Below are 12,868 nucleotides of genomic sequence, written 5' to 3'. Positions count from 1 at the left end.
CTCTGCAGGTTTCTATGGAAAACATGGGGCTCTATGAGGACTTGTCTTCAGCTGGGGACGTCGTAGAGGTAACTCACCTCAGTGCTGGCCCTCGGGCGTGTCCCCAGGCTCCCCAAGCATAGTCTCGTTTCCCGTGACGCTTGAGTGTTCAAGCCTGTTCTGTCTGGGACCCGGGGTGTCTGGTGCAGCTGGGGCATCCCAGTCGCCCCGGGTGCTTGTTCTGCAGCGTCCGCACTGCTGAGAGCAGGAGCCGGCAGCCCCACGTCTGGGGGCACTGTCCCTCCTCTCAGTCTGAGTGGAAGGGGCGAGCTGTGCGGGTGCAGGCAGGCCTCGTGCGTTGTCAGGAGTCGCGGAAGAGGGTTAGCTGCATGTACGTGAACCAAATGTCGGGTGGCCGTATGGTGTGCATAGTTCTTAAGGCCCTTTTACTTAAAAGACGTGAGTTACTAAAGGGCTGTTGTAGATGTCGTTAAAGGGAATATTTCAAAATACTGCATTTTTCCATTTTAAGATCTATTGCTGTACTTTTTTAAATATCACACTTATGTCTCTGCTCCTCCTCACCTGAAAACCTCCGGAGCCCTGTACTGTCCTGGGAGTCGGCAGAGAGGAGAAGCAGGAAGGGTGCAGGGAGACAGGAAGGGGCGGTTGCTTCCCGGAGGGGCCACGCAGCCGCCCAGCTGCCTGGTCTGACCTGCCCAGGGCAGAAAGCCGTGGGCGCCGTCCCGGGTTCTGAACATTCCCTGTGTGCCACGTGTCGACCTCAGGGCCTTCCCCTGCAGAACGATAAGTCTTCTCTTTTCCTTTCCTCCTTGCACGGACTCAGCCCCACAGCCAGGCGGCCCAGGATGTGGAGAAGGCCATCCAGGTGTTTGAACACACAGGGAGAATTCCCGTCGCCGTCATGGAGGCCAGGTGGGGTCATGCAGCTGGAGTGGCCCCCTGGCCTGCTCCCAGACCCCTGTGCAGCAGGTGCCCCCGTTCGTGGGGGGACACGAGAGCCCCCATGAGCGTCCCAGGGGTGGGCCCGTGGCTGGCTGGTACAGAGCCCTTGCTGTGACGAGTTTTCTTCAGAAAAGGCCACGGCACCCCCAAAACAGCCAATGAGTGGAGCTGAGGGGAGCCCACACTGTTTGAGGGACAGTAGTTTTTATTAATGTGTCGTTGGTGACCAGCATGGAGCCAGTAGAGAGAGTCGGATAGCAGAACTCTTGAGTCTGGTGTGATCCCGAAACTCAAGTCCTGGTTGCTACCATGTGAGGCTGCTTTATCAAAGTGTCCTTCTGAGAAGCCTGGTCCCAGCTCCTGGGATTTCTGTGTCAGCTCCAAGGGGCATGCCCACGTTGACCTGAAGTGACCCCTGCGGCCTTGGGCTGGCTCAAACCCATGGCCACGCCAGGGACAGGACGCAGGGGATCACCGCGCAGACTGCCCTCTGCGTGAACTGGGACTTGGCAACGTGCTGTGACATCACAGCCGCACACTGAGACCGCCCACCCGGTGCCCCTCGGGGTGGACCCTGGCGTCGGCGGGTTCACTGAGGCGCCCGACGCTCCTGCCGTCTGAGCCCGCTCCTCTGTGTTGCAGCATATTCCGGAGGTCCTACTACGTGTCTCACTTCCTGAGCGCCCTGCTCACGCCGCGAGTGGTCAGTACGCTTCTTCGTGGACTCCGGACGGAGGTGGCGGGGAGCGAGGGCATCCTGCCCTGCATGCCTCTCACTGGGGTCCCGTGTCCGCCCACAGCTGCCGAGCACCCCTGACTCCCGTGCGGCCTTCATAGAGGCCCTGAGGAGGTGCGTGCGCTGCCTTCATGTGCGGTTGTGGCAGTGAGGAGGGTTCTGGTTATTCTTCTTTTTTAAGATTTTGTTTATTTTTAGAGAGGGAAGGGAGGGAGAAAGAGAGGGAGAAACATCCATGTGCGGTTGCTGGGGGTCATGGCCTGCAACCCAGGCATGTGCCCTGACTGGGAATCGAACCTGCGATGCTTTGGTTCGCAGCCCGCGCTCCATCCACTGAGCTACACCAGCCAGGGCGAGAGTTCTGGTTATTCTTTAGAGCTTTGCTTTATCACGTATGTTTTGCTTATAAAATTTTGGTTCAAAATTAGTGGGTTAAGATTTCACCAAGAAAACTGGGTTGTGAGTATCTCCACTCTGCATGGAGGAGGGCAGCTGGGGACCAAAGAGACGGACGGTGTTGTTGGCACAAGTCCCCGTGACGGGGGACGCGGTGCCAGCTTTTTTGTTTGTATTTGGATGGTGTGGCTTCTTAGTTTTTTTGACATTTATTTTCAGTTGTTTTTTTTTTTAATTTCTAGTCTTAAAAATTTTTTTTCAACGTTAAATATAGATGTAGAAAGAAGAATCATAGTTGTATGAAACTGAAGAAAAACAGCCACCACCCCTTCCCTACCACTTCTCTGGAGACAACTATTTCCAACTCTGAGCTGATCTTTAAATTTCTCTCTATATCTTTAAACTCTCCTTTTTAAAGGATTTTGCTTATTTATTTTTAGAGAGAGGGAAAGAGAGGGAGAGAAACCTCAATGTGTGGTTGCCTCTCATGAGCCCCTAACCAGGGACCTGGTCCACAACCCAGGCCTGTGCCCTGACTGGGAGTCGAACCGGTGACCCTTTGGTTCACAGGCTAGTGCTCAATCCACTGAGCCACCCCAGCCAGGGTGGCCCGCTTTTACAATTTGGAAGTTACTGAAACTTGAATGAGAGGAGTAAAATTCATTCATAACCTCCGTGCCGGGAAACCACTGTGGGCGGACGTGCTCCCGCTGCCTGGCCCCCCCGCGGAGGTGCGCATGCGCGGAGGTGTCTCTGCAGCGGGGTCTCAGTGCGCAGCGCCCCGTCCTCACTCTCTGTGCCGGGCGTCTGTCTGCGGGGCTGTGGGACCGTCAGCTTGTGAGGCAGCTCGTGTCGCGGATGACCTGACTGTAGGGTTCTGTTCTGATTCAGAGCCGACAAGATCCCCCCATCTCTGTACTCCACCTACCGCCGAGCCTGCTCCGCCGCTGCCAGGGAGAAGCCAGCAGGTACGGGCCATGGGTTTTCCGCCTCGGGATGGGTCGGGGGCACCAGGGTCCGTGCAGTCTGGTCAGGCCATGCTGGATGCGACTCGGAGCCTGCCTCACGCCAGCGCCAGTGGTGGGCCAGGATGGCCGGACGCGATGCCGTCCACCCCCGCTCTGAGCCTGGACACGTCACCTGAAGGAGCACCTTCCTGCAGGGGACACGCCCCACAGGGGACAGGGGTGGTCTCCATTGGCCTGTCCCAGACTCCAGCGGCACACTCCAGTGACTCTCTGGCCTGGCCTGTGGCTCCTGAGGCCTGTCGCGGGGCTGGTCTGGGGCAGCTCTCCGGCCACTTGGATGGTCTGTGGGTTGGGGGGTGTCTTTCTGGCCCCAGGGAAGAGCAACGGGACTGAGGCCTCATTGGGAGGATGTGGAGACGAGACCACCACACTCGCAGCAGCTGGTCAGACTCGGCTGTGTGTCCTGGCCATTGACCAGGAGGCTGTCAGCAGTGCCACCGGGTGGGCGTCTCAGCCCTGGCCCTTGACGGGCAGGGGCCATGCTGTTCAAGCAGCAGCTTGTGCTGGCTGGTCTCAGCTCCCCGGCGTCTAAAGAGCTGTGTGAACTCATGGGGGTCTGTCTGCCAGAATCCCCTTCCCCAGCCTGGGGAGTTTCTCGGAGATGGAGACCCAGGACCCCTGAGCAGACAGAGGACGAGGGTCCCGGGTCTCCCAGCCATGGGCCTGGTGCTGGGGCAGCAGCTGTGCTGGGAGTGCCGGGTGCAGCCAGTCCTCCTCTCCAGCCCCCGGGCCCACTCCTCGGGCTTTGGCAGTGTCCTTGCTGCAGAGTGGACGTGGGGGGCCGTCTGCCAGGGGCCCCAGGTTTTGACTCCCGCTGTCGCTGTTGGGAGACCCCTGTGGCTCACCGCACACGCGGTGTCTTCACCACTGACACCATGTTGAACTTGCTCTGCTTGTAAAAGACTAACCTTTTTTTCTTTTTCCTTCGACTTTTTCACATCCTGTGGTAAACAGTAATATAATGATGACACTTACGCGTTTGAGAACTAGGGACCAAACTGTCACCCGTGCTTCTGCTGCCAGCTGGGCCTCACTCACTGCGCTTCTCTGGCTCCATTGGGCGCTGGCTGTCCTTCTTGCGGCGACGGGGCGGGTGCTCCATGCTTGTTCCTAAACTTGTTCTTAAATGTTGTGATTGTTGGTATCCAGAGTCCAGCCTCGGGCTGGTTTCATGTGCCCCTCAGAGACAGAGAAACCCCAGACTCGAGGAGGTCTGTGGTCAGCGCTGTGTGTGCTGTCTGGCCCAATGTTGACGCCCCCCCCCCCACTCCCCCATCTCTCAGTTGCAGCCCTGGGAATGGAGGTGGACCCCAGCTGTTCAGAAGACTCCCTGGCGCTGCTCACAGCTGCACTCGGAGAGCTCAGGGCGGCTATGGCCGACCCTGCCCAGCACGATGGTGAGGGTGGGCTGTGTGGGGCAGAGGGGCTGGTTATCCCCTCGTGGTGGTAGGGCTGGTACTCCGGCCGTTTGTTGTTTGGCGGTGAGGCCTGACCACGGTGCTGGCGGGTGTTGGGTGTGGTCCCCTTCAGACAGGGTGGGGGACTGGTCTCCAGCTGTCACCCACCTTGGCAGGAGGTGACTGTTCTGCTGTTCGGCACCCCCTAGGCCAGGGCAAGGGGAAGCCGGCCGTGCTCCTGGGTGTGGGGCTTGCTTTCTCTGCTAACGATGCCCACGTGGCCGTAACCCAGATACAGGCCTCCGCCTGCTGCTGGGGGAGCCCAAGTGCTTCCGTGCAGCGGGGCGCACGGTCTGGGAGATGGAGTGCCCAGCCCCAGTGCGCCCGGTCGTCAGTGATGGAAAAAGCAGAATCTGAAGCGACAGGCTCTGTGTGTGTTGACCTAGGAACTGTGACATTTTACTTCTTAGGAAGTCATTTTACCCCAGCCGAGAATGAATGTCCCTAAGAGCTCACGGAGGACATTCTAACAGAACCCCTTAGTGTCCCTGCTTGCTGGGTGCCTGCCTGCTGGGCCTTCGCTGGGACGGCGGGGAGGGGGCTCGGCCTTCCAGAGCCGTGCTTCTGCAGAACGTGGCGTCTGGGGACCCTGGGGCCTGGCGGGACCCCAGAGCTCCAGCGGGGTGTCTGAGAAGCCAGGCCAGCCTCGTCCCCACAGGTGGCAGGGCTTCCGTTTGCACGCAGTGTGGCTGCCCCACCCCACCCTCCGGGGCCTCTTTGCTGTTGGCCTCCAGCAGACAGCACAGTTTCGGGGAGAGCTGGTGTGGGGTTCAGACGAAGGGCTTAAATGGGTGGGGAGGCGTGTGATGGTGTCAGCCCTCAATTGTGCAGGACCAGGGTGGACGGCTACTGCCCCTCTGCCCTGTCAGGTGCCCCCCGCGGCCCCGTCACTGTGCCCTGCAGCGAGGCCCTGGGGTGCACTCAGGCTGGTGGTGGGAGGTGTCTGCATCCCCGTCGGCCCCTCCCAGCACCTCCTGCCTGCGGCCCTGTGCACCTGACTGGGCTCCCCGTGCACAGCTCTCTCCGCACAGGTTGCGGTGGTTGCTGAAAGGCTGGGCGCTGCCCTGGGCCTCTGCGAGGACGGCGGCAGCCCTGAGGTCTCAGAGATCCGGCTCAGCGTCCTTGCCCCCAGGCTGGGGCAGCGGGAACAGCAGGTGTGTGCGAGGTGCCCGAGAGCACAGCCGGCTCAGCCGCTGGGTGGTGCTGGGGGATCGGAAGCCACTTTCCTCACGCCTGCTCTGCTCCGCGGCGTGAAGTGTGTGCCTGGAGCCCAGACAGTCGGGGGCTCCGTCCCAGGGTGGGCCAGCCCAGCTGTGTGTGTGACGAACACGCGCCGGACGAGGCCGGCCGAGCCTGGCCGTGCTCTGCCGTGAAACCCCGACTGCAGGCTGCGTGGTGCCGCGAGGCTCGTCAGCTCCCCAGGGTCTGGGAACCGGGGTTCCCGCCCCGGGCAGCTGTGGGCCGTGTGCACGAGGCGGGGCCCAGCTCGCGCACGTCCCCTCTGGGGCGGGAGGCCCTCAGCACCGCCCCTCCCCCAGGTTGTGGACCTCCTGCTGACGTCTTTCTGTCAGAGCCTGATGGTGGCCTCCAGCTCTGCCCCCCCAGACAGGTAGTTTGGGCAGCGAGAGCTGCCCTGGGCGGCCTGGTGCTCTGGGCGGGCCTGCCTTGGTGGGGGGCCTGCTGGCTCCCATCCAGTGGGGACGCGGCAGAGGGGCAGCCTTGCCACCGGAGACCCTGCCGTTCGGGGAACGGCCTGGCTCTCGCTGAAGCCTCCTGTGCCCCCGCGGTTGTCCCTGGGCCCTGGGGGGGAGGGGGCCGGAGTGACCGGGCCCTTGTCTCTGAAGGCAGGGCTCCTGGGCTGCCCGCTTCGTGACGGCCACCTGTGGACGCACGCTCCTCCCTGCCGTGCTCTCCAGGCTCTGCCAGCTTCTCCGCCACCAGGTAGGGCCACTGCCGTCCTCCCGCCGGGAGTGGGCTCTGCGCCCTTCCTCCTGCAGAGCCGGCTTCCGTGCCGTTGCAGGGCCCGGGCCTGCAGGCCTCGCAGGTGCTGGGGCTGGCTGCCCTGGCTGCCCACCTCGGCCGGTCCCCGTCTGCGCTCCCAAAGGTGCACATGGGCCCGCCTGCCCCCGCCGGGGGCCTCTCCGTCCCCGAGTTCCTCGGCAGCCTCCTGACGTGCGAGTCCAGGGGCTCCGCGCTCCTCTGCCTCAGGTGAGTTCCCGCCGGCCCCCAGGCACGTGTCCCCGCTGTCGACGGAAGTGACGGCTGTGGCCACCGATGGCCCCTGGCTAACTAACGTTTGCGAGCACCTTCCGGGACCTCGCGTGCCTGCGGGTGTTTTCCTCGTTCATGGAAACGGGGTCACAGGCTGCAGCGCAGGACCCTGGCCCGCAGGTGAGGCGTCGGCATGGCCCGAGGTGCCCCTGAGTGTCGCTCAGCGTTCTCCGGGCCAGGGCCAGGGGCTCTGCTGGGTCTCGGGGCCGCAGCCTCTGGTGGGCTCCCCAGCTCCCCGTGCCGAGCAGCCGCTGCCGCTGTTTCTCCAGGGTGAGTCCCTGCCTGCGGAGCGGCCCCGTCCAGAGGCAGACGCATCCTGAAGGGCTTTGAGACCCGTCCTCCCATACATCTGGTCCCTTCATGTGCCACTGGGCCAGGCCCTGGGGTGGAGCCTGTCCCTGCCCTTCTGGGCAGGGACCCCTGCGGAGGGGACAGTGAAGCGTGTGGGGTGGCAGGTGCGGGGCACAGGGGGGCGGCTAGGGGTGAGAGCAGCTGCCTGGGGAGGGCCGGGCTGTCCTCTGACGGGGTCTGAAGTGGGAGCTGTTGGCTGGAAGAGTCACGAGGAATACAGGGGACAGGAGGGACAGTCACAGTAAGGTCTACGTCGGACCACCGCCCACTGGACATCCATCCCAGGAGGCGGATGCCCCAGCCCCCTGTCTGCCTCGGGGGCTCTCGGCAGCATCGGCCAGTCCCTGTTGGGAGTTGGTCCTGCAGGTGCCTCTGGCCCCGCTTTCTTTCTCGCCGCCTTCCTGACTCTCCCCGGGCCCAGGGTCAGGCTGCTCCGGTCACCCCTCTCCCCTGAGCCTCTGGACCTGAAGCCGAGGGCCGGTGCCCAGGCCCTCTGGCCCGGAAAGCACTGGGTTCGCTCTGCAAGGCTCACACTGAGGCCTTGCTCCCCCTGTTTCCATGGTTCCCGTTTCTGTGTCCAACTTCTGTTTTCGATTTGCAGGTTTTGCACTGCGGCCATTTCTTACGCTCTGTGTAAGTTTTCTTCCCAGTCGCGTGATGCCTGGCACAGCTGCTTGTCCCCGGGCCTCATTAAAAAGGTGGGTCTCCCCTACTAAACACGGGGCATGGCTGCCCTCCTGGGGTGCGGAGGGCACACGTGAATTCCTCCCTGGTGGGCTGTGCTCGCCCAGTGCCCCTGCCGACCCGGGCGGGAGGACGGCGTCACTCTGGAGGGCGGGTCCGACCTGTGGGTCAGACCAGCCGTTCAGCTGCGTGCGCCTCTGCACATGTGCGGGGCTGCTCACGGAGACGCCGTCCGTCCGTGCCCGGTCGCTGGTGCCCAGCACGCCCCACGGCGGGAGGCAAGGCCCTTGCGGGCGGCACGGGGCTGGGGGGCGTGTCTCCAGAGCCTCTCAGCAGACGCGTCGCCGTCCCTCTTCAGTTTCAGTTCGTCGTGCTCAGGTTGCTCTCCGAGGCCCGAGGGCCCCTCTCCGCGGAGGACCCCGCCCACCTTCCCTGGCGGCCCTCGTGCCTGCTCCCGGGCGACTGGCAGCGCGCCGCCCTCTGTCTGTGGAGGCAGAGGGCCTTCCAGGACCTGGTGAAGGAGGAGGCGTTTCGTGTAGGTCCCACTGCCCTTTCCCTCGCTCCTCACGCTCCTCACATCGTCCTCACTCAGACCGGGGGCCTGAGGACAGGGCGGCGGGCAGGTGGGCGCGCGGGCGTCACGGACACGGCTCTGATGGAAGCTGTTAGTGGGATCCTCGCAGACCCACAGGCAGGCGCAGGAAACCAGACAGACGGGTGTCTTCTGCCCTTGGTCAGTTGCCCCTGCAGTAACATTTTACAGAGATTTTTTTTGGTAAATTATTTTAAAAGCTTTTATGTATTTGTATTTAGAGAGAGGGGGAGGGAGGGAGAAAGAGAGGGAGAGAAACATCCACGGGTGGTCACTTCTAGCACCCCGCCCCCCTCAACTGGGGGACCTGGCCCACAACCCAGGCATATGCCCTGACTGGGAATTGAACCAGTGACCCTTTGGTTCGCAGGCTGGCGCTCAGTCCACTGAGCCACACTAGCCAGGGCGCAGAGATTTTTAAGAGTGGATAGAAGTGTGTTTTAAACATGTGCCAGGCTCCGATTTGGGGCCGGGCCGCCCCAAGCCCAGCGCCCAGGAGCCTCGGCCACTCCAGCCCGTGAGCTCGTGCTCCCCGTCTCCGTTTCCATAGCTTGTCGTTTCTTTCCTGGGTGCTTGCCTGTTCGTTTTGGTCTTTAGAGAGTAACGTTCCCGTTGTTCTATTTTAAAACTCTTTATTGTGGACCGTGTCCTTCATACACGAGGAGGCCAGGCAGGTGCCTCCCCCGCACCTCAGGGTGGCCGCCCCGCCCTGTGTCGCTGCAGCCCTGCTCCCGGTTCTGCCTCCCGGGGTCCTGAGCACGTGCCGCTGCGCGTCGCCCGGCTCTGGCCCTCGCTGCGGGAGCGTGCTGCACGCGTGTTTCTGTGACACGCTTTCTTACCAGCAGCGCTGGGCTCTGAAGTGAGTCCTGGTCGATACGTGCTCGGAGACCTTGAAAACCAGAAATAGGCTGCTGTGAGCGTGTGGCGCGTGCCGTCCCGGCAGGCCACTCTCTGGTTGCTCGCCCGGAGTGACCTCCCGGGAACGAGAAAGCGGCGCCATCCCCGTGCGGTGGCGCTGCACCCCGAGAGCTCGGCAGGTGCCCCGGCGAGACCGTGCGGACCAGCAGCGGGCTGCGGGCTGCGCCCAGAAGTGCCGCTTGTGCCCTGGCCGAGTGGCTCAGGCGGTTAGCGTGTCCCCCGCTACGCCAAGGTCGGGGGTGTGCCCCCCAGGCGGGCACGTGCAGGCGTCCACCCGTGCGGCGTCAGGTCAGTGCAGCGGCAGTGGTGGCACTCCCCCCTCGTCGGCTGGCTTCACGCTCCGAGGCCACGTGGGCAGCGGGTCAGTCCTTCCTGGGGGCCTGGGGCCGGCAGCGCAGTCCGGCAGCCGAGGTGGAGTGAGGCCGGCTGGGGGGCTCTTGGGTGACGTGGACCGCTGTGCTCTCTGGGCTCCCCCCTCGGGTGACACGCAGCTGGTCCTTCCCGCAGTTAACTTACAGAGACTGGGTGCAGCTGGAGCTGGAAGTTCGCCCTGAAGTGGATTCTCTTTCAGATACAGAAAGGTAAGTGCCTAAAGGGTCTGCCCTTCGAAATGTTACACAGCTTTCCACATGGTCTGAAAGTCTGAGTTTCCTCGTTAGATCCTTAATTTACTTTTTATTTCATTTTGTAATATTTATTTTTAGAGAGAGGGGGAAGAGAAGGAGAAACAGGGAGAGAAACATCAATGTGTGCTTGCCTCTCGTGCGCCCCCTCCTGGGGCCCCAACCTGGCCTGCAGCTGCCAGCACGTGCCCTGATTAGGAATCGAACCAGCGACCCTTGGGTTCGCAGGCTGGCGCTCAGTCCACTGAGCCACACCAGCCGGGGCTCTATCCTTAATTTAATGTTCAGGGTAACACATTACCCGTGAGCCCAATTTCATTTCTTTATTCAAGAGAAACCGAGCTCTTGTTCGCTGGACAACTTTTAGAATGTTCTAGCAGCTGGGGCATGCCTTGTAAATGACACCTGCCCATGTGGCACCTCGACCCCCAACTCCCCTGACTGGTCACTAGCCAACGGACCACACCGCTGGCACCTGTATGGGCCTGAGGACAAGCAGGTGGACAGTGGAGTAGAGGTGGGGCCACGCTCTGGCGGCACCAGGCAGGGCTGTGAGGGCAGGTGCCGGAGAAGGGGCAGTGGGGGCAGCCAGCACGTTCCCCAAGGTGGGGCCCGGTCCCGCCTCCACCTCTCCTGTGGGAAGGGCACACACAGCCCGTGGAGGAGGCCTCAGGGAGCGCCAGCCTCGAGGGGCCAGCGGCCAAAGTCTGAGGCCAGTTACCGAGACTGTTGGGCGGTCCAGCGTGCTGTTCTGGGTGTGCAGATGGGGTGCTGATAGACCCATGGGTTTGGGGGCACAGAGGTCAGGGTGGGCAAGGGCCAGCATCGGTGCGGCCTGCCCCCGTGCCCCGTGGGGTCAGAGCCCCTTCCCGCTCACACGCACCGTGATGCCGCCGTCCCCACTCCTGTCTTGTGACGTCAGTATCTGGCGGGACCTGGAGATAACGAGAAAAGGAGAAGTTTGTGGCAATGAGAAGAGCAAATAATGCTTTGTCCAAGGAGGCAGGTTCTTGCTTTCTCATGCGAGGCCCACCTTGGCCGCCCTGGGGGCTCTGCCCTTCCGCGCCTGCTCTCTTTCTGGGGGGAGGCCGGCGGCCATCCAGCTCCCCCTGAGCTCACTGTCTGTGACGCTGTGTGGGCCCCTCTCTCTCTTTCTGTCTCAATTACGAGAAGCCCTCAGCTGGGTCTGCGCAGGTCTGAGGCGGGCAGAGGCCGAGCTGGTCCCTCGGCCCCTGGTCCCTTGGCCCCTGGCCCCTCGGGCTCGGGTGGGAGTGTCCTCCAGTGGGAGTGTCCTCCAGTGGGAGTGTCCCGTGTGGGTTTGGCTGCTTCACAGACGGCGGTGTCAGGGGCTCTGCTGCGTTTGCAGTTCATCCTCACAGCTTCCTGGGGGCATCTGTCCCTGTCCCGACCCCTGTGCTGCGGGCCCGGGGCAGCCCGAGGCTCCCTGGGAGCACTTCCCCGCCTCTGTCCCCCAGCCCAGCGGGTGTGGGTGGCCCCTGAGGGGCTCCCCGCAGCCCCAGACCCCTGGTCCCACCCCCTCGATGCCGTGCTCCTCACGGGGGGCACACCTGGAGCCGTGGGAGCCCCTGCGGAGAGCCGCTCTCAGCACAGACCTGGGCTTTCCGTGCAGGCGGGACTTCCAGCAGTGGGCCATCCGCGAGCACTACCTGCCCACGCCCTCTGCCGCAGGGGGCTGCGGCGGAGACCTGGAGATGGCGTGCACCGTCCTCGTCAACGGGCTGATGGACTTCTGCCAAAGGTTAGGGGTGCTGATGCCAAAAAGCATCTTTCTTGTTCGAGATTTAATTACTCGTTTTTCGAGAGGGTGGAAGGAAGGGTAAGAGGGAGAGAAGCTTGGACGTGCGAGAGAAGCATCCGTGTGTGGTTGCCTCTCACGTGCCCCTGACCGGGGACCTGGCCTGCAACCCAGGCCTGTGCCCTGACTGGGAATCGAACCGGCGACCCTTTGGTTCGCGGGCCTGCACTCAGGCCACTGAGCCGCACCAGCCAGGACGCACTATTACTGGGACAGTCCCTGGCGTGTTCTCACCCCCCTCAGCCCGGTGTGTGTGTGTGGCCCGCAGCACAGCTGCACTTGCATTCTGGCGGCGAGTCCGAGTCCCCCCAGAGCGAAGGCATCTTCCCGAGCCAGGCCCCCTTGGGTGCGCTCGCCTGTGGCAGCGACCGTGTCTCTGCCGTGTCACCTGGACCTCAGGGTCGGCGGGTGTGGACAGGGGAGCACACGTGCTCGCAGGCGGTGTGCTCTGGGGGTCCCCACCCGAGGTGCAGGGAGCGGTGACCGGTGCCCGGGGCCGGGGGGTCCCTGTGCTGTCCAGGCTGTGCGGGGGTGCTCCCGTCAACAGGCCTGTTTCTGTCCTTCACCTCACGGTTGCTGCGGGAGGGGGTGAGGCCGCGAGTCCCAGCCCCGTGTTTGTCTTGGGTGACACGCCCCGTCACTGCACCTGCAGGGACGGAGCCCTGTGCTGACACGACGCAGGACGCACGCCCTTTTTCCCGCTGCCCCCTGTCCTCCCGAGGGTCTGTCCACACACGGCCCAGCTCTCCTCACACCCTTGCGGCACCGCAGGCGAGCTCCTGCCGGCGCACCTGGCCGCAGCTTTCCCGTGGGCTCTCGGGGTCAGAGGTCGGCTCGGGAGGTGGGGCGCACCTGCTGAATGGACGGTTCGTGGGTATAGGATTCCAGTCCGTGGCCTCTGTGTCTCGCTCACTCGGGACCGTGTTTCTAGGGCCCTCGTGCCGTGGCGTCTGTCGGAACTTCCCGTGGGAGGGTGGACCACGCCTCCTTCAGCCATCATTGGTTGACAGACGTTTGAGTCTTCACTGCTTGGCCTTTGTGCGTGATGCTG

General features: G+C 63.0%; 1 protein-coding gene across 1 annotated transcript in view; it reads left to right on the top strand.

Annotated features, from left to right (window-relative positions):
* FANCA (FA complementation group A) overlaps nt 1-12,868 on the top strand; it is a 33,708-nt gene that overhangs the window by 11,438 nt on the left and 9,402 nt on the right. The window contains exons 17-30 of the mRNA XM_045818575.1: nt 9-68; nt 827-915; nt 1,588-1,648; nt 1,746-1,795; nt 2,969-3,045; nt 4,389-4,502; nt 5,580-5,716; nt 6,101-6,171; nt 6,407-6,503; nt 6,583-6,770; nt 7,786-7,882; nt 8,227-8,403; nt 9,886-9,959; nt 11,632-11,760. Coding sequence (XP_045674531.1) covers nt 9-68; nt 827-915; nt 1,588-1,648; nt 1,746-1,795; nt 2,969-3,045; nt 4,389-4,502; nt 5,580-5,716; nt 6,101-6,171; nt 6,407-6,503; nt 6,583-6,770; nt 7,786-7,882; nt 8,227-8,403; nt 9,886-9,959; nt 11,632-11,760 — 1,421 coding nt within the window. The remainder of the gene's footprint in view (nt 1-8; nt 69-826; nt 916-1,587; nt 1,649-1,745; nt 1,796-2,968; nt 3,046-4,388; nt 4,503-5,579; nt 5,717-6,100; nt 6,172-6,406; nt 6,504-6,582; nt 6,771-7,785; nt 7,883-8,226; nt 8,404-9,885; nt 9,960-11,631; nt 11,761-12,868) is intronic.

The sequence above is a fragment of the Phyllostomus hastatus genome, unplaced genomic scaffold, assembly GCF_019186645.2.
Source record: "Phyllostomus hastatus isolate PE091 unplaced genomic scaffold, TTU_PhHast_1.1 phas_scaffold_345, whole genome shotgun sequence".
Lineage (NCBI taxonomy): Eukaryota > Metazoa > Chordata > Mammalia > Chiroptera > Phyllostomidae > Phyllostomus > Phyllostomus hastatus.
Note: the sequence above shows the minus strand (reverse complement) of the source record. Positions and strands in the feature narration are given on the sequence as shown.